The sequence below is a fragment of the Megalobrama amblycephala genome, linkage group LG18 (genome assembly GCF_018812025.1).
Source record: "Megalobrama amblycephala isolate DHTTF-2021 linkage group LG18, ASM1881202v1, whole genome shotgun sequence".
NCBI classification, from domain to species: Eukaryota; Metazoa; Chordata; class Actinopteri; order Cypriniformes; family Xenocyprididae; genus Megalobrama; species Megalobrama amblycephala.
Genome location: NC_063061.1, coordinates 24,563,843 through 24,589,353, shown reverse-complemented (window position 1 = coordinate 24,589,353; position 25,511 = coordinate 24,563,843). Strand labels below are relative to the sequence as shown.

General features: G+C 37.4%; 1 protein-coding gene across 3 annotated transcripts in view; it reads left to right on the top strand.

Annotated features, from left to right (window-relative positions):
- Positions 1-25,511, top strand: part of ank1b (ankyrin 1, erythrocytic b) — a 99,914-nt gene that overhangs the window by 67,455 nt on the left and 6,948 nt on the right. For 2 of the 3 annotated variants that reach the window (XM_048165162.1, XM_048165164.1), the window contains 15 exons: positions 2,365-2,488; positions 2,614-2,677; positions 5,474-5,586; positions 5,830-6,054; positions 7,701-7,855; positions 8,039-8,250; positions 8,535-8,739; positions 9,014-9,110; positions 9,583-9,811; positions 10,195-10,323; positions 12,386-12,505; positions 16,008-16,092; positions 17,479-17,553; positions 17,650-17,781; positions 19,883-20,041. In XM_048165162.1, the coding sequence (XP_048021119.1) occupies positions 2,365-2,488; positions 2,614-2,677; positions 5,474-5,586; positions 5,830-6,054; positions 7,701-7,855; positions 8,039-8,250; positions 8,535-8,739; positions 9,014-9,110; positions 9,583-9,811; positions 10,195-10,323; positions 12,386-12,505; positions 16,008-16,092; positions 17,479-17,553; positions 17,650-17,781; positions 19,883-20,041 (2,124 nt within the window). Of the gene's footprint in view, positions 1-997; positions 1,019-2,364; positions 2,489-2,613; positions 2,678-5,473; positions 5,587-5,829; positions 6,055-7,700; positions 7,856-8,038; positions 8,251-8,534; positions 8,740-9,013; positions 9,111-9,582; positions 9,812-10,194; positions 10,324-12,385; positions 12,506-16,007; positions 16,093-17,478; positions 17,554-17,649; positions 17,782-19,882; positions 20,042-25,511 lie in introns of all 3 variants that reach the window. The other variant, XM_048165161.1, reaches the window with a different exon arrangement.

Here is a 25,511-nt window from a genome sequence, read left to right as displayed (position 1 = left end):
TTTTGTTTATAAAGCATAAACGGTTGTATTTTTTTCGAAAATGACCGATTGATTCGCTAGATAAGACCCTTATTACTCATCTGGTATCGTTTAAAGCCCTTGAAGCTGCACTGAAACTGTAATTTTGACCTTCAACCTCCTTAAAAACCTTAATTTCTTTTCGACTGACGAAAGAAAGACATGAACATCTTGGATGACATGGGGGTGAGTAAATTTATCAGGAAAAGTGTATTTAAAAGTGGACTAATCCTTTAACTTTGATGCTTATTTTGCATTAGGCTATGTCCCAGACAGAAACATAGTGTGGCCTAGATCCGGCCCACATCTGGTAAATGTGGATCACACGTGGACCAGATGTGGGCCGGATCTGGGCCGACACTACATTGCAGTCTGGGGTATAAGGTGTGCAATTTCATTAAAACAATATTTGAATTCCATAACCTTAAACTTATTACTTATTTCACATATTCTTAAACCAGCTTATCACAAAGAGCATTCTGGGTTGAGCGAGCGGAACTGAGCGGACTGAGCAAGCGGAGCGGGATATTCAGAAAGGCGTGCTCTGCTCCGGAGGAAATACTGCTCCGCTCACATGCTCTGATTCGAATGGAATACTTATATGATGCTTTTGTGGTGCTTTTATGTCTATTTTGATGCTTGACATCCATTGGTCTCTATCCAATTTCAATGTATGGAAAAGAACAGCTTGGTCATTCTGCTGAACATTTCCTTAAGGATACGGAACAAAGAAAGTTTGAAAAGAATGATTAAAAGATGACAGAACGTCCATTTTTCTTTGGTCTATCCCCTTAAGCTTCATTGGCTCTAATCATTTTATGTGTTTGTTTCTTCTGAGAGATGATTGATAAATTTCCATTTATTTAGGACTTTAATGGATTGAAAAAGCAAAAGCAAGTATGTCATGATATTCTAAACCTACTGTAAATCTACGGTAGCATCGCCAGCCTGAAATGTTCCTTCTTCCTTCCTGCTGTAGGAGTTGCTCAGCTAACATTAGGTAGGAGCGTCTCCCACTCTCTGGCTTGGTTGTCCGGTACTGAGTGGTTCGTGAAATATGTGCCTCCATTTCAAGCACTCTCATCTTGTCTCTGACTCTCAAGTCTCTCTAACTGCTCTCTATTCTAACATGTCGCTTTGTGTTACTACGGCGTCGGCCCCTCATTATCGTGTGGTCATGATGTTTCTTTTCCTTTACTGACAGTAACGTGTTTGTGGATCCATCATTAACAGGACTGCGTTTGAAATTACTTTGTGTTCTTAAAACTCTGTTTGTGCCAGGGTGTTTCTTCAACTATGGGTACTTTTGGCCTTGTGCAATAAATAAACACACTTAAAACATATACTTTTCACACTCTCGCTACTTTATTTATGTCCAAAAGTGGATATACAGGCATCACAGGAGAATTCAGACTTTTTTTTCCAATTGCCATTATATTATATTATATTATATTATATTATATTATATTATATTATATTATATTATATTATATTATATTATATTATATTAGATTAGATTAGATTAGATTAGATTTAATGTGTTTAGTTAATATTGTCTTATTTTGACACCAATCTCATATTGATCTCATATTATAAAAAAGTGCTTTATATTACTTTATTTGATTAATGTTATATTGTTATTTATATTAAATTATTATTAACATTTTTATGTTGTTTATACATACATACATATGTATATAGATGGATTTTCATATTTTGAGACATGGGTAAAACTATGAAAGTTATACATAAAAGGTATATCAAAAATAAATATTGAAGACATTGAAAAAGAAAAACATTGAAATGTGTTTGTTTCAATTAAAATCAACAGCTGGGACCCGTAGTGCCCGTAGTTGAAGAAACGCCCATAGACGAGGTTCTCTTTATCTAAACGCTATGGGAGTCACACTGGGAGTGGATAATTTTACTAATTGATGATGATTATTTGACTCAGCAGAGGGCTTCAAAATGAACTGACACAGTGGCTGTTTTACACGTCTCTGAACACCTGTGATTAAGCCCCTACAATAACATCAAACAATCTCTCCCATGCAGATTAAGTGTGATCTTCTCTGCACTACCGGGCATGCCCACTTCAGTAACCAATACCATGCAATCTTATCGAGTTTCTTGATTTCTTCATGTTTTCCATTGGCTCTGTTTGTGTCTGACTTCATTGCTTGGACTTGGTGAATGAGTGAAGGTTCTTGTTTGTGCTTGACCGGGAATGATGGTGGACTGTGAATGCTGAAATGACTTCTGAGCTTTCCTTCCTTCCTCTTAATCATCCTTTTTCCTGCAAATCTCCTACATCAGTGTCTGTGACATATTTTGTGCTGTATGTAGGTGATGAACTTCTCGGGATGGATGGGGCTCGCTATTTGAAGCTGGATGACCTAAAAGACCAGGATGATGATTTTCTGTCCCCCAAGAAAACCCTGAGAGATTTTGAGAGCGGGATGGGCACGACGTAGGTCTCAAGAGCACAATGCAACAATTTTGTCCTTTGACTAAGATGCTAGAACAAGAAAAAAAAAAAACATTTTTTTATTTTGAAATGAAGTAGATCACAACTATCTCCTTCATTCTCTCCAGACCTTACTCTCCCGCAATTCCCAGAATTCCATGCGTGTCACCTGAAACTGTCATGTTGGACCAGGTATTGTTCTTTTCTGCTTCATGTGCTGAAATAAGAAATTTTCCTTGCTGAAAAATCCAGGTCTGGTGTTATCTAACTGGTCAAAGATTTTCATTAGATGGTCTAAGCCAGCAGTTCTCAACCTTTTTGACACCATTGTCCACAACAAAATTTGAAGGCCCCCTTAGCCCTCAATTTAGTTTTGAAAACTTATTTTAATCTATTTGTACTCCTAGTTTCTGTAAATTAAAACAAAAACTAAAATAATTGCAGTTAAAATAATTACATTTTTGAATTCCAGAGGTTTTAAGAACTGAATGTTCTGCAGGGTTCCTGGGTTTAAACCAATGAATTTACATGACTTGTACAGTCTTTTATTTCAGAGTTTACTGGATAAGGATTTTTTAAAACACTTTTACACTTTTACTTCCCAATACAAATTTCCCAATTTAAAGGGTTAGTTCACCCAAAAATTAAAATAATGTAATTTATTACTCACCCTCATGTGGTTCTACACCCGTCCTTCGTTCATCTTCGGAACACAAATTAAGATATTTTTGATGAAATCCATTGCTTCAGTGAGGCCTCTGTTGCCTGCAAGATAATTAACACTTTCAATGCCCAGAAAGCTGCTAAAAACAGTTCATGTGAGTACAGTGGTTCAGCCTTAATATTATAAAGCAACGAGAATACTTTTTGTGCGCCAAAAAACAAAACAAAATAACTTTTCAACAATATCTAGTGATGGCCGATTTCAAAACACTGCTACGAAGCTTTACGAATCACTGATTCAAAACAAAAGATTCGTAAAGCTCCAAAGCAGTGTTTTGAAATCGCCCATCACTAGATTTTGTTGAAAAGTCGTTGTTTTGAGGGTTTTTTGGCACACAAAAAGTGTTCTTGTTGCTTTATAATATTAAGGTAGAACCACTGTAGTCACATGAACTGTTTCAGATATGTTTTTAGTAGCTTTCTGGGCACTGAAAGTGTAAATTAACTTGCTGGCTATGCATGCCTCTCTGAGCCATCAGATTTCATCAAAAATATCTTAATTTGTGTTCTGAAGATGAACAAAGGTCTTACGGGTGTAGAACGACATGAGGGTGAGTAATTAATGACATAATTTTCATTTTGTGGTGAACTAACTTTAAGGGCGGCCCCTTTAAGGCTTGTCAGTAAATGGTCACTGTTATGATTGACTAACGTCATTGCATAGGAAACATTATCAAGACCCCTTCACTGTTGCACATGAGTAAGTGTTTTGAAAACAGTATCCGTATAAAACCGTCATTTACAGAGAAAGTGTTTTGAAATGATGTAGTTAGTTTGTGATGCAGCTGCTGTCAGATCCAATACAGTTGGCTGCTGTAGTTATGACTCGTTGACAAAACAAAATGCTTAGAACAAACATATAATCCTCCGACGAGATCTGGGACACCATTAAAATAAACCATCCACTTGTTTCCCACTCTGGGATTCTTCTAAAGTCTGTACAGAGACTCAAATGAGCTGTTTAAACAGGATGCATCAGAGCAAACGTTTTTTCACTTTTCCATTTGTCCTGTTGTCAGCAGTGGAGTATGTCAGAAACTGAATGCGTATTTGTATCCAGTGTAGACAGTGTCAGTGATTATAATGGGTTCTACTTGCTTTTGACGTGACGCTCACATCCAGTGTAGGCCAATGTCAGTCATTAAGCGACTGAATGCCAGTGGGCGGGGCCTATGGTGCGATGATGTATAACTTGCTCTGGAGTAAGTCATATGCAAATGTATTTAGCCATGTGATGTCACAAACCCCACAATAGCCAAATGAGCCATTTTTGGAGCTTGGTTAAATAAATGTTTTGTTCATAACGAGAAGGATGTTTTAAGCTATGAAACTGTTTTAATGGTACAAAGACCTCTTAAAGGTGCTAAAGAGGATCTTTCCATCGACTGAGAAACCAAAGACTGTTAGTGAGTTTTTGAAATGAGCGCATGCGTAAGAACAACCCTCCTCCTTCACAGCTCAATTCGAGGGAACGCCTCCCAAAACTCGTGCACGAGTATTGGAACACGAGTGTTTACCACCGGCATTCGCTGTGTCGTGTTAGTGGATTCATTATGTCGGACTCACCGCAGGTAACTCATAATCTGCAGTTGTTATTCCTGTCTCCTGACAAAAACATTGCATGCGGCGCCTGTGAAGTGTGGAAAGTTACTGGAGCGCGCAGCTGCGCACGTCTCTCACAAGGAACGTCATGGCAGTGATTGACAAGCCAGATGGCCAATCGTTCATGCGATGATCGCGTAAATGATTGGCTGATGTTTTTAAGGCCCTACCTCGTGCACAGATGATGTATATTGATATTATTCCTTTCAGTGCACCTAATAAATAGTCTTTTATCAGTTAGTAATGACTAATAATAAAAAGTAATAATAATAATAATAATGCAAAAATGTATAAAACAAAACATCCTCTTTAGCACCTTTAATGTCAAAAAATTCAAGCAAATTTGATTTCTCATATCATGACCCCTTTAAGTTATTTTGAGGCCCTCTTGAAGTTTGCAGAGTCCCTGGCTGAGAACCACTGGTCTAATCTGGTAGACCTCTTTTTTTAAAGCTGGTTAGGACTGGTAGACCAGCTTGGCTAAGCTGGAAGAAGCTTGAGTTAATTTTCCCTGTTTCTAAACAGCTTGACCAGCTTCTTTGACCTGGTTTTCCAAGCAGAGTTGACCCTTTCTCTCTTTTACACTCATAAAGCTGTCATTGTACCTCTGTTTGTGTGTGTCTTTGTGTCCGTGTGATCTGTGCTATTCCTGTGTGTCTGCAGCACACACCTGTCCCTTTGCCAAAGGAGTATGACGAGGACTCTCTAATCCCCAGTAGTCCAGCCACAGAGACCTCAGACAACGTTAGCCCAGTGGCCAGCCCCATCCACACTGGGTCAGTGCACGTACTTCACATTCAGCCTAAACAAATCCAGTAACCGGACGTTACGAACACTTCTCACCGCTTTTATCTCCGTATTTATCTGTTGGTCAAAAATGCTTATTTTTATACCTGTCTTCACTGTCATCTTGTGTCTAGGAGTAGGTTCTTTTGAAGAGGTTTTAGATTTATACTGGGCTTCCGGCTGTTTTGAAAGTTCATTGTGCCTGATTTGCTCACCGGCTGCTTGTTTGACAGGTTTCTGGTCAGCTTCATGGTGGATGCGAGAGGCGGGTCCATGCGAGGCAGCAGACATAATGGTCTGCGTGTGATCATCCCGCCACGGACTTGCGCCGCCCCCACACGCATCACCTGCCGTCTGGTCAAACCACAGAAGCTCACCACCCCACCTCCTCTAGTGGAGGGAGAGGGACTCGCATCTCGAATTATCTCTCTAGGGCCTTCCAGTATGCAGTTTCTAGGGTAAGGGTGTGTGTGTGCTTGCACATGTGCAATAAGAATAGCAATTGCTTGCAATTCTAGTTGTGCTATTTCAGTTCCTTAAAGGTGCAATGTGTAAAATTTGGGAGGATTTATTGACAGAAATGCAATATAATATACACGTAACTATGTTTTCAGAGGTACATAAAGAGCTTACATAATGAACCGTTATGCTTTTATTACCTTAGAATGAGCCATTTCGATCACATACACCGTGGGTCCCCCCTCTATGTCAAGTCGCCATTATGTGCCGGCATGTTTCTACAGCAGCCCTAAATGGACAAACGCTCTACAGAGCACGTTTCGTCACTATGTTGTTGTTCTTCTAAATCATTTGTGTTTTTAGAGGCAGCTTGCATCGTCACTGTGTTGAATACGCACAAGGTAGTAGTAGTAGTAGTCGTCTGGTTTATTAGAAGCAGAGATCGTTCTTTGTTAGAAGTAAGAAAAAGCCTCATTGCTTCACACAAGCTACTATCTACTCTCTCAGACGACAACATGTTGGCCAGATGGCCAACGTAGCTTCTCTGAAAGGGAGGGGTGTGTGCTGTTAGTTGCAGTTTTCAACCTCACCGCTAAAATTTACACACTGCACCTTTAATGATTCCATTAATGAGTTTTAATGAGTTCCTACTTTTAGTAGGACTAAGGCTATGCCTACATTAAACCGGGTACATTTGAAAACCTTTTAAGCGTTTTGGTCTACGAAAACAGCTTTTTGAAGATGCTCTCCCAAGTGGATACATTTGAAAACCGTGTTTTTGCATTGTAGTGTGGACTGTGAAAACTGAGGTATTCGAAAACAATGAAGCGTGTTTAGTCATTTGACATATTTTACCTATAGATATCTATGGTTAAATCAGCATGTGTAGTGTGCTTTTCACTTTCACAGTGTTGATAAAGATAAATGTTACTTTGTACAATCTTCATGTTACAGGGGGCAGTCATGGCCTAATTGTTAGAGAGTCAGACTGGTAACCCTAAGGTTGCGAGTTTGATTCTCAATACTGGGAGGAAATTGGTGTGTTCACTACTCACGCTTCCTAATGTGTGTGCACTAACTTGGCTGGGTTACATTCAGAGGACAAATTCCGAGTATGGGTTACCATACTTAGCCTTCACATGTCACTTTCTTTTTTCATTTTACATTCCAGCAAAGAAGACAGAAAATTTACTTGCAATTGCTGTCCTTGAGAGCAATTGCACTTTAGACCATACATAAAATAGATATTTTGAGTGCAACCTGGATGGACTAATAAGTGGTGGGATGTTTTGCTAATAAAATAATCATGCCAGTAGAATAACGTGAGAACTTTATTATGTCTTTATTATGTCTTCAATAAGCTTTTATTACATTTTACGTGTGCATTAAGATGATTTAAGCAGTTTCTGATTTAAACATGATACACTGTGGACAAGAAACTTTTGTGTGAAAAGAGCGTTTTAAAACTAAAACGCCATATTCAGATGTATCCGGATTAATGTAAAAGTAACCTGAGGAAGACAGAATGGAGAAAGTCCATTCTTCATTCTGAATTAATCATTCTTAATGTGTTCACTCAGAATCTTGTTGTCAAATAAAGACATTTTCATCTAATGGTTTTGCACCTTCCCATTATTCCCTTCAGGCCAGTGATAGTGGAGATCCCTCATTTTGCATCATTGAGCCGAGGTGATCGCGAACTAGTGGTTCTGCGAAGTGAGAACGGCTCCGTATGGAAAGAACATCGGAATCGCTATGGCGATGAAGTTCTGGAGACCATCCTCAATGGAATGGATGAAGGTATGTCTTATGTTTCACTGAGAGGAATTCCCATAAGCCCAAAGAGAAAAGAGTTTTATTTTCTGTTTCAATTATGTAGCAGGATGCACTAGCAGACAAATTACATATCACTTTACATTGCCCTCACAATTATTCCTGTAAGACTGACCTTATGACCTTGTTTTCTCTGGGTGTCTTCATCAGATCTGGAAAGTCAGGAGGAGCTGGAGAAGAAAAGAATCCGACGCATAATCTCCACAGACTTTCCTCTTTACTTTGCTGTGGTGTCACGTGTCCAACAGGAGAGCGATCTTATTGGCCCAGAGGGAGGTCAGCTGATAAGTAAGCTGGTGCCCCAGGTCCAGGCCATTTTCCCCGATACGGCGGTCACTAAGAGGGTCCGACTTGGCCTACAGGTGAGTTTTCAGGATGTGGAGAGTGAATGACAGTAAAGCAATATAATCACACATTACATTTCATACAAAATATATGATTAGAACCAGAAGCATCATGCCCATTCAAACTTAATTTTTTTTTAACCTTTGATAAGTTAAAGAAAAAATGTATATATAAAATAATAATAATTATTAGTTTAAAGGTTGGTGCCTAAATTCAGAGGAGAATGACTGAAAATGATCTCAGCAATAACTGATTTATGAATCTTTGTGTTTTTGTTTCTTCTCCTCTTGTCTCCACCCAGGCCCAGCCAATCCCTGATGAGCTGCTGACTCGGCAATTAGGAAACCAGGCCACATTCAGTCCCGTTGTGACAGTAGAGCCTCGTCGGCGCAAATTCCATCGACCAATTGGGCTGCGTATCCCTTTACCTCCATCTTGGAGGGAGAGTGTACGCGATGCCGGCGAAGGAGACACCACTAGCCTCCGCCTCCTCTGCAGTGTTATTGGTACGGTCCGCTTCTGATCTATTTCAAAGAAAACATTGTCTGAAATTGATATCTATGTTTTGGAGAAAGGAAGATTGTCTTGAACGGCAGTCTTGTTCAGCCTCAGCCAGATTTGATGTAGCTGTCCTGCCAAGCTGCTTGGAAAAGGCTGAAACAGACTGGTGTCCTGCCTGGAGAGGGACACTGAGATAAAGATAGACTCAGCAAGTTCATTCCAGATGGTGTTGGTTGAAAAAAAAAAAGGATTTTATAAAAAGCTGTAAACCTTCTGCAGGTGGCACCGCTCCCGCTCAGTGGGAAGACATCACTGGCACTACCAAGCTCATGTATTCCCACAACTGTGCCAACTTCACCACCAATGTATCAGCAAGGTGAGACACAGAAGCACACAAGAATAGGGGCGAATTTACTAAACAGTTGCACTACATTGTGCATTGTATCTTTTTTATTAAACGTCACCTATAATCTGTTTTAAACTGTCACTAAATGGGCTAAAATATCACTGTACCATAAATATTATAAGGTCATTTCCATTCTTTTCATTGATAGCATGCCTCAATTTACTGTAAATTAGGCTCATTATAAATTGTGCTTTATTCATAAACCTCAGCACTATTTTCCTGCCACAATTAGCACTGTAGATTTTAGTAGATTTTATTTTGTGTTTTTGATGTTTGTATGCACTTTCTAGTGATAATTGCAGCATTAATTCATTGAATGATGAAGTGTTTGCTACAGCACAGACAGTGTTATATTTATACACATTTACAAGTAAACATGGTCTCTTGTGACCTTATTTTTTTCCCTCTATTGTATGTGTTTCTGTCCTTTTTTTCGCTGCAGGTTCTGGCTGGCGGACTGTCCCCGAACGGCAGAGGCCGTGACCTTCGCCAACCTTCTGTACCGTGAGCTGATGTCAGTTCCATACATGGCCAAATTTGTTGTATTTGCTAAGATGAACGATGCCAGAGAGGGCCGCCTGCGCTGTTACTGCATGACTGATGACAAAATAGACAAAACCCTTGAGTTGCACGAGAACTTCTCCGAGGTGGCCCGCAGCAGGGACATTGAGGTTAGCTGACATAAAAGCATATGCATATGTCATATATATATTTTTCTGATGTACACTAAAGAAAATCAGAAAAGTAAATATGATCAGTATTCTTTTAGCATTGTTTTAACACCATTGTCTTTTCTGTATGTGTTTGATGTGCATTTTGCAACGCATGATGTGTGTCTTGCCTTATTTGCATCATAGTTTCAAAGTTTTAGTATCTCAATTTTTCAGCATTTTCAAAGGGTAAAAAGTAATGAAATGCAAGTTTATGATGCAGCTGTGTACACGTGCATATGTGTGTGTACACAAATTAGTTGACTCATTACATTATTGCTAAGTCTCTGACTCATTCTGACGCACTGCTCTCCTTGTGTTTCTCCTTCCTTTTCCTCCCACAGGTGATGGAGGGGATGCCGCTGCACTTAGAATGTTCCGGTAACCTGGTGCCCGTGAGGAAAGCCACCCAGCAGCCTCGTAGCTTCAGTTTCCAGGCCTTCAGAGACAACCGGCTACCTGTCTCTGTAAAGGTCTGTACATCTGTTTTTCCCTGTCTGTCTATTTCTGTCTATCCGTGAGTGTGTTTTAGGAAATATACGCTGAGAAGTTCATGTTGACTTCCCTTGTTTCAATATTTTTTTTTTTCAGTCAACCTACACATATTTTTGTCATTGAGTGTGTCATCTTGTGTGTGAGTGTTTGTGTGTGTGTGTGTTAGCATTGTTAATCACTTTTTCTGTTCATCTTGTGAATTTTATGCACTCCCTAATGTCTTCAGTAGGGCTGCACATGTATTCGAAATAAAATCAAAATTGTAATATGGCCTAGTGTGACATCAGAGCGTTTGATTTAAGTTTGCACTGCACTTTCCTTATAGTGTCCGTTATGAACACAAATGCTTCTTGTTCACTATATTTTTACATTAATGCAATTTCAAACTTTTTTGCCACTATATAAGTTATTAAAATCGAATGAAAATCTAATAATGTCAGTGGGTCACAGTTAGAAATTATAACAGATTTAATGCTATTTTATAATGTATTATTTTAATATTCTAGACAATATTAATAAATAATATTCTAATATCAAATTATTATTATTTTATACTATTTTATAATAATTTGTTATTCTAATATTCTAGATAATAATAATAAATAACATTCTAATATTAAATTATTATTATTATTTCAAGTTATTTTAGAAACATTTCTGTTGTTAAAATATTCTAGGTAATATTAATAAATAATATGCTATTATTAATGTTAATATTATTATTAGAATAATTCTAATGTTGAAGTAGTGGTTTTTTTTTTTAATCGACGCGTGAGTGAAAAGTGGATAAAAAAGTGGTCAAAAGACTGGACAACAGATATAAAGATATGTGTGTCCTTTTTCAAGTCCACTTCCAGTGTGAATGCAAAGAGAACTGGGTACTTTTTTTTTTTTTTTTTTTTTAACTCGTGTTACTTTTCCCAGCAAACATTGGATGGTTGCAAAAATAGTCACGGTAAAATAGTCACGGTAGGATGGCATAAATCGGTAAAAATATGTAACACGGAACATTTCCTAAAAATGCATTCAGATACGTTTGTACGTCTACAGTTCTCTGGGGTTGCATGTATAATTTTTACTTTGACCTTTAGCTACGTGTAGTTCAATATAAAATACTTAATATATTCATTAATACAGTAACGTCTAAGATGTCCGTACAAATTTCATTTTGGAACTATTTTTCAACCATGATGGGATGAAAAATAAGAGGACTTCCAAAACCCTTAAATAGTAACACTGGCAATAGAGTGTGGATAAAACATGACTGGATTTTGAACCAAAAGGCATTGCTTGCCTAGTTTTTGAGAGCTGAGAGCTGCTTTTTCCATGTAACGTTCAATGTTTTTGGTTCAAGTGAGCAATATGAGATGTTAAATCTTTATCGTATCGCAGCTGGAATCACAATCGCAGTATTTGTCAAAATCGTGCAGTCCTTGTCTTCAGTGTCTCTGATTTTCCCCAGTGCTGTCTTTCTCTCTCCACTTGTCTCCCTCCCTTCATTTTGGTGTCTGTCATTGTGGCTTACACTCTGCACCTCTTTCTGTGATCGGTCAGCCACAGACGAGCTGCTCTGTGGCGTAGTGTTTCACCTCGTAACTGTTTTAGTCTCGTGAGCATGCCCTTAACTCTTTCACCTTCTAGCCTGCCTGCCAGTCTATCTGCCTGCCTGTCTGTATGTCTGTCTCACTGTCTCTCTCTCTCTCTCTCACGGTCACTCTCTTACTGTCTGATCTCACAGACGGCCAGGTAAAAGTAAAGGTAAATCTCTCTCTGTCTATCGCCTGCCTATGGACTGCCTTCATCCCCTTCCCCAGCTCCCGTCAACCTGTATGAGTCACAGCCGGGCAGCTGCTCTGTCTAACACTCTTTAATCTCCCTCTTTCTCTACCTCTCTCTCTTTCCTCTTTCACTCTCTTTATTCATCTTCCCCCTCTCTTTTGTTCTTATTTGACCCTCGCCTCATTTTCACCCCTCTCTTTTATCCTGTTCTCCTCTCTCCATCTGTTCCTCCCTCCCTCTCAATTTCCCCCGGCTCATCAGGTGAGAGACGGCAATAAGGAAGCCACCGGGTTCCTGTCCTTCCTGCGCAAGTCAACCAAGTACGAGGACACGCAGCACGTGCTGTGCAACCTCAACATCACCATGCCTCCCTGCGTCAAGGTGCTGTCGCTGTTCATTTCCTCTGTGATCACTTACACCTGCACATGTTCTCGTGAACTCTAATCTGACGAGACGTTTTTGTTTCACAGAAACAAATTGATCACAGCTGTGCTTTTGTCACTCAAGCTCAGTAAAAATTTTAAAACAAATTACCTACTTGGACTAACTTGGGTCTGTGATTCTGATATTGCACTATTCAATATGAATTTAAACCTTGGTAAATAGCAGTTGATGGTTCAAGGACAACCTGCTGGAATCACATCCAACATTAAAACAAGATTAAAATAAAATATCGCAATTCAGCACAATAACTAACTAAATAAATGTAAAACATATAAATACATATTATTTTAAAAATATATATTATTTATAAATAAATGTTATTTAAGAATCTGTCAATTATGTTTAAACTAATCAAGTTTTTATTATTTATATGACTATGTGCTATTTTTAAAATGCTTTTAGACAAACCATGTGCAAATTCATAAGTCAACACCATTGCTGAGTATCTTCTCTTTAAAACTGCAGTGATCTAAAGACAGTTTTAAAAACGCGTTTTGAAATCGCTGGTGTTTCTGACGTCACAAACTACCTTTTAACCAATCACGTCAGTGTGCCGGCGGGCTTTAGCATATCATTAAAGGTGCTAAAGAGGATCTTTTCGTCGACTGAGAAACCAAAGACTGTTTACGCGATGATCGCGTAAACGATTGGCTGATGTTTTTAAGGCCCTACCTCGTGCACAGATGATGTATATTAATATTATTCCTTTCAGTGCACCTAATAAATAGTCTTTTATCAGTTAGTAAAGACAGTTTCAAGTAATATTGCAAAAATGTATAAAACAAAACATCCTCTTTAGCACCTTTAACTGACCGCTCTGAAGCAGGAGAGAAACCAGGTTATCCCCGTATATTTTTCTGTTGATATGAAAAATCGGGTAGATTTAACAATATAGCGGGTGTATGACGTATATTACGATGTTATGATGAACTATATGCCTTTCTCCACTGACGTTCTGAGTTGTTCAAAGCATTTGTAAGGATACTGATTGTTAGAAGGCAGCTGTCTGACTCTGTCATGGTGAACAGGAACATGGTTTGTGTTACATTAGCAACACATTATTAGGGGCCAAGCACCGAAGGTGCGTAGGCACCTATTGTATCTGTTGGCGTTCTTATTATTATTCTGCTTCTTTTTTTCTTCTGATTCCTTGGGTCAAGCCGAATCGATTGCACCCTATGACGTCATTTTCCATCATGAAAATTTTTCCGCCATTTTGAATTTTCTGAAAAACCTACTTTTTCGAACTCCTCCTAGGCCGTTACTCCGATTTTCACGAAAACTGAACCAGATCATCTTCAGTCCATGCCGACAAAAAGTTGGAATTCAAGTCGATTCCTCAAACCGTTTTCAAAAGACACACGAACAAATTTTACATAGCGCTTGCGAAAATGGCTGTAAGGCTGTATCTCCGCAACGCTTTATCGTATTCAGACCAAACTTGGTTTATGTCATCACAATCATGACCTGAGGGATCATGCAGTGTTTCGGTGCAACGCCACCTACTGGTGCAGAGATATGAAAAATGGCTGGTTTTGCTTATAATTTCTGATGGGTTTGTCCAAAAATCATAAATGTGGTCTCGTTGGATTCGGGGAATCATGCCGAGTCGAATGATAACCAATTTTCCCATATCGGCCATTTTGGCCGTCGGCCATTTTGAATTTTGTGCTAAAATGCTCTATTTTACGAACGCATTAGCATATCGTTACGGAACTCGGAATGGGTCATCAGCACAATGCCCTGAAGTTATAACAAAATGTAAAAAAATTCTAATAACTTTTGACTATTTTAACTGATTGTAATGAAACTGGTCTCAGTTGATTCCTTGGGTCATGCCGAGAACATAGATATCAAATTTGCCATAGTCGGCTGAACTTCCTGTCTGCCATATTGTTTTTCTTTAAAAACATACTTTTTCGAACTCCTCCTAGACCGTTGCTCCGATTTTCACCAAAATTGAACCGTATCATCTTCAGACCATGCCGACAAAAAGTTATGGATTTCAAGTCGATAAGTCAAACCGTTTTCGTATACCGGAGCAAAGAATTTGAGGCATGATGCAAAAATGACTCTTGAAGCTGTATCTCTTCAGTGCTTTGACATATTGACACCAAACTTTGCAAGTGTCATTGTCACCTCACTCTGACTATACCACAATAATTTGGACACAGCGCCACCTATTGGTTAAAAGTGATGAACCAGTAAATCCTCATTTTTTATCATTTTTCAGCTCTTTTGCCTAAAATGATCTTTAATAGGTCTTTAATTGCTCACTGTTGCAGTTGGTCTGGTGCTCCCAGCCATGTTGGCTGGCTTCTTGTGCCGTTTTTGTGCTTGGCCCCGTAATTGCTGCTTGCAGCTATATTTAAGCTGTTTGATAATGTAGTCAAGCAAAAGGCTAATCATATTAATTACTGTTATGTGTCTGACGTTGTAAAAAGTGATACCATTGTGCAGAGGTTACCTCAGTAAGTTGACCGAGTGGATCTCTGAGCTTGTACGAGTGAGTGGAGGCGGGGCTAATTAGCATATTCATAGATCTGCGTATACTAAATCAAGCAAGGGTGTCGAGTTACATTCAAGCTATTTTAATTTTCATAGGAAAAATTTATAAACCTAATTTTATTGATCAAAGATGAGTTTTAAGGGTTAAAATTATTGACTACTGGGGGACTTGAAAAATAAAAATATTTTTTTTAAATGTTTGGAAAAAACATGAAATGGTCAAAAAAAATGACAAAAAATGGTAATTTTAAGTAATCACTTGCTCATAATGGAGTTGTCACTATATGAGTGGTCTAGACCATTTAGGGTTCAATTAAAGTACATGATTAAGAAATTGTCATTCTTCTTCGGGGAAACATTTAGGATATGTTTAGACTATCTCAAGATATTTCTTAAAGGTATATAGATCAGGCTACATAATAGTCTGATTAAAATCTACTTAAATGGATTAAAGCAGTCAGCGCAGGTGCTCTTAATACTTTGAGACTTGGGGCTCATATGAGTGATGAATGTTTGAATTTGGCTTATTCTCATTTCCTCTGTTCTCAGTGTGTTTCTGTGACTACACTATGTTTCTGAAAAATGCAGGAAAGAACTAAGAGACAAAAATAAAATGGAAAAAAGAATGATGCCCAAAAAAAACCCCCATAATTAAATAGTGTATTGCACAATTTATCTTGATTTCATCTTATTTTCATATCAAATGCTTATCAAATGTAAATATAAGAGTTTGAAAAATGAAAAAAAAAGGGAAATAAAAGGAGCAGGTGCAGTTGATGTAATATTGTCTTCAGATTCTCTTCCTGTGTATTACAACACCTTCAAGCTATTTTTATACAAGAGCACTTTGCCTTGATGTGTATGTGTATGTACATGCTCTGATAAATACTGTACCGCTGTAGCACTGTATATACTCATTTTTTTCTTGTAGGTGGTGGGTAGCGATGAGCGGCGGAGAACTTTGACCCCTCTTGCCCTGAGAGAGAGGTACAGCGCCCTGAACGAGCCTGGCCTGGGTAAGACATAGCGGCACCATGCTGCCTTCCCCTCAGCTGTGGAGGAGGGGGGCTTCTGAATGCTGTGCCCATATCCTTGCTTCTATACCTGCCCAATCTCTCATGCATGGCTCTGACTGGGCATTGGATGCTGAGCACTGCCCTCCTTTATGAGGGTGATGCTGGGATTGCACTCACAGGGGCCACGACTAACACAAATAATTCAGAGAAACGGGCGGCCCTTATATTTACTGAGTGAATGAGCAGTAATGTAGCGCATGGTGCTGGTTTGATTCCAGAGTAAATACTCTTAGCATGGCAAACTCCAGCTTTGAGAATGAGCTTTAAAGGGAAAGGACTGCCCGTTTAGAGGTGTTGAAGGTGGGGGAGTGATTATAAAGAGATCCAGGATGTTCAAGCGGCTTTGCCATCCAAAAAACATCACATCTTCATTGTTCTCGAAGCTGATGAAGCCAACTAATGTATGTAGTGTGCAGATTTTGACCAGTTCTTGGTAAGTAACAATTAAAGTTATAGTATCAGTCATCAGTTTTAACTAATATTGGTCATTTTACTGGATCTGGGAATTTTTACAGGATGTTTTACCATATAGTGGCTGTTATATGTCCATTACATTGATTTCATATACAGTTCTCAATAAAAAACTATAGATGCCTTTCAAGAAAAGGCTGTTTTCATAACATTCCTGCCTTTTTAGGTCTTTATTGACAAGATCTTTACTGAACATGTTCATTATTTACATATATATACCAATCCCAAGTATACACTACTGTTCAAAAGTTTGAGATCAGTAAGATTTTTTTTTTTTCTCAAATAAATGCTGTTCTTTTGAACTTTCTATTCTTCATAAGAATCATGAAAAAATGTATCATGGTTTCAACAAAACTAAGCAGCACAACTGTTTTCAACATTGATAAGAAATGTTTCTTGAGCACCAAATCAGCATATTAGAATGATTTCTGAAGGATCATGTGACACTGAAGACTGGAGTAAGGATGCTTAAAATCTTTCTTTATTATCACAGGAATAAATTACATTTTAAAATATATTAAAGTAGAAACAGTTAATAAATTATACATTTCACAATCTTGCTTATTTTTTGAGACTTCTATCAGAAACATTAAAAAATCTTACCATCACCAAACTTTTGAACAGTTTTTTATATATACGACAGATAAGACCATATATCAACCAACCCAAGGATATGGTCATATTGTTATTGTGATCTATAGTGTTTATTGTATTGAGTCTCTTGGGGTTTTCAGTGAAAGCCGCAGTGAAATATATATTATCCACTGGCAAAAAGTACCAACCTGGTTATGTTATTAAAGTGTTTCATCATAGGACCTTCTGTGGAAACTGTGGTATATTTTGTCTTTTATTCAGCCACTGTAAATGCCATGGAGAGAACCGAGCTAAAGATCGCAGTAATAGCAGAACAGCTGGGACTGAGCTGGACCGGTAAGAGCTTTTCCTCTTGTATCTCTTTTCATTACCTCTCAGGCTTTTTCCCCTTAACTCACATTCTATAAGTGCTTTCGTCTGTTTTCATTGTAGAGCTGGCAAGGGAACTGCAGTTCAGTGTGGATGACATTAACCGGATCAGAGTGGAGAATCCTAACTCTCTCTTGGACCAGAGTTCAGCTCTGCTCAACCTGTGGGTTAGCCGAGAGGGCAAGAAGGCCAAGAGTGAGGATCCATAATTAACGCTGTACCACTTTGTGGCTTTATCCACCTTATTTTGCAACATGTCACTAAGCTATTTTCTGTGAACGTGCAAGACTTCTGAATCATTAGCTCCTTTAGGGAAATAACTAGAAGAATTACAAAGGGCAGTAAGCTATAAAACTATTAGGCTACTAACCAGTGTGTTTATGATTATTATAATAAATGAAAATAATATAATACCAAATAACAGTTTGTAGTATCAAGCAGCATAATGGACTGTTTTTGTTCAGTTAAAATACCTAGACGTGGGTGAGACCCGAAGCCTTGCACATTCAAGTTACAAATGGCCGCACCTGCTCTTACATTAAAAATAAGGTGGATATCAGTATTATTATAATAAACTATGTGAAAACTATTGCCATAAAAAAACTTTCATAGCCAGAAACAGAAAATTGAACTATGAAAAGTACTGCTGAAACGAACTAAAACTAAACTGAAATTTTAAAGGTGCAATAGGTGATTCTCTACAGAAACAGTTTTTGTTACACAGGTTGAAAGTCTCCTTATATCCTGATAGCAATTACTATGTTAAATGATCTAAATGTTTTTTTATAAATATATATCATCTGAGGAAGGCGTAGGACCAGAAAATGGTCATCCAGTCATTATATTAAGTCCGACTGGATGATTTCCTACCTGTGTGTCAACATATGTTTTTACATTCTATGCAAACAAATAGCGGCCACCTTTTACAGTTCCTACCGAATCAAAACAACAAGCTTACGCTGCGTTCATACTAGGGTTGGGCGATGTCCCCTAAATTGGCAGTTGACGATGTTTACAGTAAAACATTGTGATGGACGATGATATCGTCGGGGGTGGGGAGGTGTATTTTAATTTTTCGTTATTATATAATTATTATTCATTATTTTACTTTATTACTTTATTTATCCCTTTGACGCGTACGATCACACCGGTGTGATTAGAACGTTCAGTGCAGTGCATCACGTGATCAATTGCCAAATTCAAATGTGCGCAGCACTTTTCATATATCACAAATATGCAGTGTTTTCAACCACATAATGTTTATTTTAGGTTTCGGATGTTTAAATACATATAAGATGTTGTGAATCCAACAGAACCTGCAGCACAAACTAACATGGCGACGCCCATAACGTGTATAGCTCAACTAACGCAATCATTATAAAGTTGTTTAAACAGCAAAACACATCCACTTTCACATATTTGACAATCGGAATATCAGATATTTCATGTTATAGTTAACAAATTAGTGAATATTTTGAATAAAAAAGGAAAACTGAAATGAAAGTAGATCATCATTCATACAGCGCTGCGGTGTGTGACATGACAAGCAATGATGCGCCACCATGGAAACAATAAAGTGATACGTTCTAAATAACGGTCGCCTTGAAAAACTCACGCTGGGGGGTCAGCCAGAATATTTTAAACTTACGTGCGAAAGGGTTATTTTATTTCCCAACTAATGACTCATCCGGGCTTTCCAATAGGTTGCACGTGAGGGGAATAAAAGGGGCGGAGCGGGGCGGGGGCATGGCATCACGATGGTGTCTCTCCATCGTGATGTCGGTCAGCCATCACACAACCCTAGTTCATACCATAGCTACTGTAATTAAGAGATGGCAAACGGTGACATTCTAACCGGAGCTGTTCAGTCAGACTCAGATTTATGCGTTTCCATGTCAACATTATCAACACTGAAATGAATCTGCAGCAGTCAGGTACAAGCTCTCTAAGTTGTTTACGTTCATTATTGTAATGTTATGTCCTTTGAGACATGAGGTAGGTTAACCCTGTCTCTTGTGACGCTTTGCCGAGAACAGCTGTGTGTGTGCATTCATATGTTTTGGAGGAGGCGTGGCTTTGGACAGTGATTTGCAGGGAGGGTGGGATTGTATATGCTAGCAGGCTAACATTAGCATTTCCCAGATCTCCTACTGCACCTTTAATTTAAAATTAAATTAAAAGGACAAAACTAAAACGGACATAGAATAATTTCATTTACAGAAACTAATTTTACTCTTTATAACTGTTTTCTTGTCTCTGCATGCTACTATAACACTTCCTCCATCATCATATCAAGTGGAGAACCTTTATGGAGCTTTGAAGAACATTGACCGGTCAGATATTGTGAAGTCTCTGGAGGCTCAGGCTCCACAGGTGCTTCCCGAGGCGGTGGAGGAAGGAGCCTGCAGACTAGCTGATCGTGACTCCACTATGCTTTCCCCTAGTGTCCTCAATGGTAAGAACAGACTGTAGCTTGCACTGAACTTCTAATCCTCTGTACTTTTATCATTGAACTGACATTAGGCACCAACTAAACCAAAGCTTAGATGTTTGAAGCTGCATGGTTTGGCAACTAATTGCATACTAGCTCTAGTCCCCCAAAATCTAGAGCATGAAATTTGGGATGAAAGATCGTACAAGAGTATTTAATGAGATTTTTTTTTTTCTCACTGATAAATCAGGCATGCCATGGCAATGCCACCATTTTCAGCCTTTTCCATTCATTATTACTAAACAAACCTCTCAGTAGGGATAAACTGTCATCACATGACGGAATTACTTGACAAATATGTAATTTGCTTCAAGAAATACAAGTAATTATGGAAACGGAAACATTTTAAAAAAAAGGAGATATATATATATATATATATATATATATATATATATATATATATATATATATATTGCATATATATATATTGCATATATATAAATATATTGCATATATATATATATATATATATATATATATATATATATATATACAGCTATGGAAAAAATTAAGAGACCACTTAACATTGATTTCTGAACTTGGAGTGGTCTCTTAATTTTTTCCATAGCTGTATATATATATATATATATATATATATTAGTCTAACAAAAAATATTCAGATGTTTTTGATATTTTTGATATATTTTTACTAGTGGGTGCAGGACACTATAGTTCATTTATGTAAGTGAGGATAGCAAAATAAAGTCAACTGTGACATATTATACCCAAAAAGACTACCAGTAAAATTGATAAAAATTTGGAACCAAAAATGATTCAGACACTTTGACCTGACTATGTTTTGCTTAAGTGTTATCTGACATAATTAAGATAATTTTTTTCTGACACAGTTTAACTCTGAAATCTTGTCATATTTTATTACCATTTTTTAAACTATAGTGAATAAACTGTATTAATGAATGAAATGTTCAAGGTGTCTGAATAAATTTTGGTTTGAATATTATATATATATATATATACTCATATTTTCTCATCCGATTTTAAAAATAAATAAAATTGTATATAGAAATATGACGCTGGGAAAAAAATGATATATATAAAGCATGCAATAAGGACATAGGATGGAGCAGTGGTGCGAGTAAATAGCGAGAAAATTATGCTCCAGAAAACAAATTAAATGTGTTTTGGGGGTGTTTTTTTTAAATATGCCAGTGAGGAACAGATAAGAGTATGTAGGCTCGTATGGATGATTACTTAAAGAAAGACAACAGGCCTCCATACTTGTGTCTGCACCTCTCCTTCTCTCTTTTCCTCCTCCTCTCTTTCTCCAAACATGTCATCTGCAGCCCAGCCGCCCTACTCTTCCTCCTCACAGCTCTCCTCTTCGACCTCCGACCTCATAATGACCTCCTCTGGGCCTCCTCTTTTCCTGTCATTCTAGTTTTTTGTTTTATTTTGTTTTCTAGTTCCCATTTTGTGTGGGAGCTTTGCTGTGTCTGTATGCATGCGCATGCTGCTTGACATGCTCTTTTTTGTCTTTTCTGGGAAAAAAAAGTATTTGTGAAGCCTTCAAGTAAAATAAGGCCTTTGTTTATGTTGCTCTATAACAAACGTGTGTATGCATGGCATGCTTTTAATGTATGGGTTTCTTCCTGTGTATTTTTTCACTGAGTGGTGCTTGAACTCCTGAATTTCAGTAACTTCAGTAACTCTTCTTCTTATCTTTGGTGAATATATTGATGTTGTTGTTTTAGGCCCTGCTGTTCTGTTGTCAACAGTTTACATAATGCTCTGGAAAATGGATCTGTGACCATATCATGTTGCAGAAGCATTTTTGGAATGTTATGTGTTAACTGATATTTTGCTGTTGGTGTTTTTCCAGTGTGTTTACGTGTCACGCATTGATTGTGTGACGCAGGGCTCTGTGATGTTGCTGATGTCATGGACTGTATTCACACGAAAAAAAAAAAAAAAAAAAAAATTGTGTAACCATTTGGGCCCTCTAGTGGCTAAAAACTGAATCGATCACTTATATCGTTTCACTTTTATAACCTTTATTTAACCATATATTTCCTTTAGGTTTAAAATCTCTTTTCCAAGAGAGATCTGTCCAAAATGGTTGTATAGAACAATTAAACAATAGAAACAACATTTGCATAAAATGATCACATGTGAATGCAGTCCTAATCTGTGTGTGTGTGAAGAAATATCTAACCTCCCTGTCAGGCCATATAAGATAATCAGATCACTCAGAATGATGTTGTGTGTGATATCAAGATGTTTCAGAGCCATAATTTAGTGTTGTGCATTATTTTGTGTTGTGCTGTAATGTGGCGTGTTTGACTGTTTGAGTGCGTTTACATTTATTTGCACGCGTACCTGTGTGGGTGTGTGTGTGTGTTTTAGATGTATGTCTTCATATGTGGCTTTTGTACATAACAATCAAGAAAGCTTTTACACATTTGCCACATGTTGTGTTGCTTTTTTGTATTTGAGTGACAGTAGATTAATTGTGTCTCACGGTGTGCACTGTGTGTGTCCGACTCACGTGTGTGTATTCTCATTACTGGGGGCACAGTGAAGGTCTAAGTCATCACTGTAAATCATCCCCATTCTCTTTATCAATATTTCTTCATTTCTTCTCATTTAATTACAACAGTAATGTAGTATAACATCCATCCAATCATGAAACCATCCATGCATCCATCCACCATCTACATAGCTACAACATTTGATCATATGGTGCCAGTTGTTTGATAAATCGATATTAATAATAGCTTACTGCTACAAGAAAAAAATCTTGACAAGCTTCTTGTTTTTTTTGTTTTTTCTTTGTTTTTTTCTTTTATGTTTCTCTGATTCAATAATCAAATTATTAATATATATATATATATATATATATATATATATATATATATATATATATATATATATTTTTTTTTATTTTTTTTTATTTTTTATGTATCTGCATACTTTGTTTAGATGCTTACATTGCAAAGATCATTTAAAAAAAAATTGAAATACACAGTCATATACTTTACATTTTAATTTTGCTTGATACATTTTAATTTGAGAGCTACAATCAGCTTCTTAACATTAGCTAAGCTTTGGTTGCTTTAAGCATATTAAATTAATTTAATATTGTATTTCTTGTCAATGCATATTCTCATTGATTCAAAACAATTTGAGATCAAACAATAATTGGCGGACACCATTCAGTACAGACTCCCAGACTCCTGGAATAAAATATGAGTTTCAAATAGCCATGATCTATAATTATATTTCACTTTATTTTACATCTTTATGAGGCTGAATTTTCTGAATATGTATTATTTGTATTGGTTTAAGTAGGTCAAAAACTGCAGCGCTTGAATTAAAGGGATAGTTCACCCAAAAATGAAAATTATCCCATGATTTACTCACCCTCAAGTCATTCTAGGTGTATATGACTATCTTCTTGCAGACGAACACAATCAGATATATATTTAAAAATATCCTGGCTCTTCTAAACTTTATAATGGTAGTGAATGGGGGGCGTGTTTTATAGCCCCCCCAAAAAATGCATCCATCCATCATAAAAAATAATCAATATGGCTTTAGGGGGTTATTAAAGGCCTTCTGAAGCAAATCAATGGGTTTTTGTAAGAAAAATATCCATATTTAAAACTTTACAAAGTAAAATAACTAGCTTCCGGTAGACGGCTGGAAGACTAACCTTTATTAACCCCCTGGAGCCGTAGGGATTATGTTTATGATGGATGGATGCATTTATTTTGGGATTCAAAACACCCCCCCCCATTCACTACCATTATAAAGCTTAGGAGAGCCAGAATATTTTTAAATATATCTCTGATTGTGTTCATCTGAAAGAAGATAGTCATATACACCTAGAATGGCGTGAGGGTGAGTAAATCATGGGATAATTTTCATTTTTGGGTGAACTATCCCTTTAAGTCCCTGTTAACCCTTAAGATGCAGAATGTTTCTTTAAAACTATTGTGTGTTCTTATTAATCATGCATACTATTGCACACATCATGCAAATACAAATCGGTTATATATATATTGCAATTCCATGTTCATTTGAACAATCACAAGAATGTGTATCCTACATTATGACCATACATGCAAGAGAAAAGCCATTGCTGCATACTCATTAAGCTGGATGTACTGCGTGGTCACGTACACAACTTTCATACATATTTGAAAAAGCAAGATTTGATATGAGTCATTTCTGAATCCGAGCGTATTAGTGTGTATGTAGGAGAGGGAAGGTATATCAAAGGAATATTCTGGGCTTTCAACGTATTGAATGTATTGATATATTTTAAATGTCCGTCATTGTTTGTAAGTTTTTTATAAACATTTTTCAATATACTTTTAATAGAAATTTTTAATGTTTTATTGTTGTAGCTTATGAATAAAACATTGAAGTTGTCATGAAATGAAAATTCATCCTATTGTATATATTTTTTAAATTCGTGTTATTGATCTTACTGTGAACGGTTCATTCGTGTATTTAATTTTTTTTTTAAGTTATATTTTTTGAGGCTTTTTGCCTTTATTTAGATAGGACATTAGGAAATCGTGGGAGAGGAGAGAGGGGAATTGGAGCAAGAATGGACCTTGAGTCGGGACTCAAACTCGGGTCGCCCGAAGTGCAACCACACCATATGTCAGAGCACTTGCCCACACGGCTATGGCTCAAGAGATTACTTTTAATTTTAATTTATTTTGACCTTGTAATGTTTAATCAGCATGTCTTAACTCAATCTTCCAGTGAAACAACAGACTTCACCAATCATTTCATCAACATAAGCTCCGCCCATTCTTACAATCAACCGCAAGCTCGCATTCTGAATCTGCCTCGATCCAATCAACAATCGATGGCTTGAAGCAAGACCCAGACCCTGGCTTTCCAGCATTCTGAACCCTGCTTTTAACCCTGCTATTTAGTTATTAAACCCTGCTCTGGAGTGCCAGACTTGTGCAGTATGAAACAATGTGTTGATAGAATGTTACGGCTAGATGGTTAGCAACATGCACCAAATTGTGTTCGCCTGCGTTGGTCAATCACGGAAACAGCACATTGTTTCAGAGTTTGGGAGGAAAATGTCAATTGGTGACGGTAAACGGGTGAATTTAAATGAAGAAAAGTCCATTCGGGAAAAACAGGGCAATATATAATACGAGGATGCGCAATGCTAAAGCCTTTATTTAAAATGAAATTTTCAAATGCCGCCAGGTTGAAAAAACCCAGAATATTCCTTTAAAGGTTAGTTTGAAAGTGGATTGCTTGTTGTGAGTGAACAGGAATGACCTGTAGAATGACCTTTATGTGGCCTTGTTATATTGCTAATGCTAAAATCACAACTCCTTGCATTTAAGCACTTCGGTTCACGTATATTTACAGACTTTGAGTGCACTCCGAGCACTGTGTTCTGCATGACCTTTCTGAGAGGGTCAGGACTCCCCAC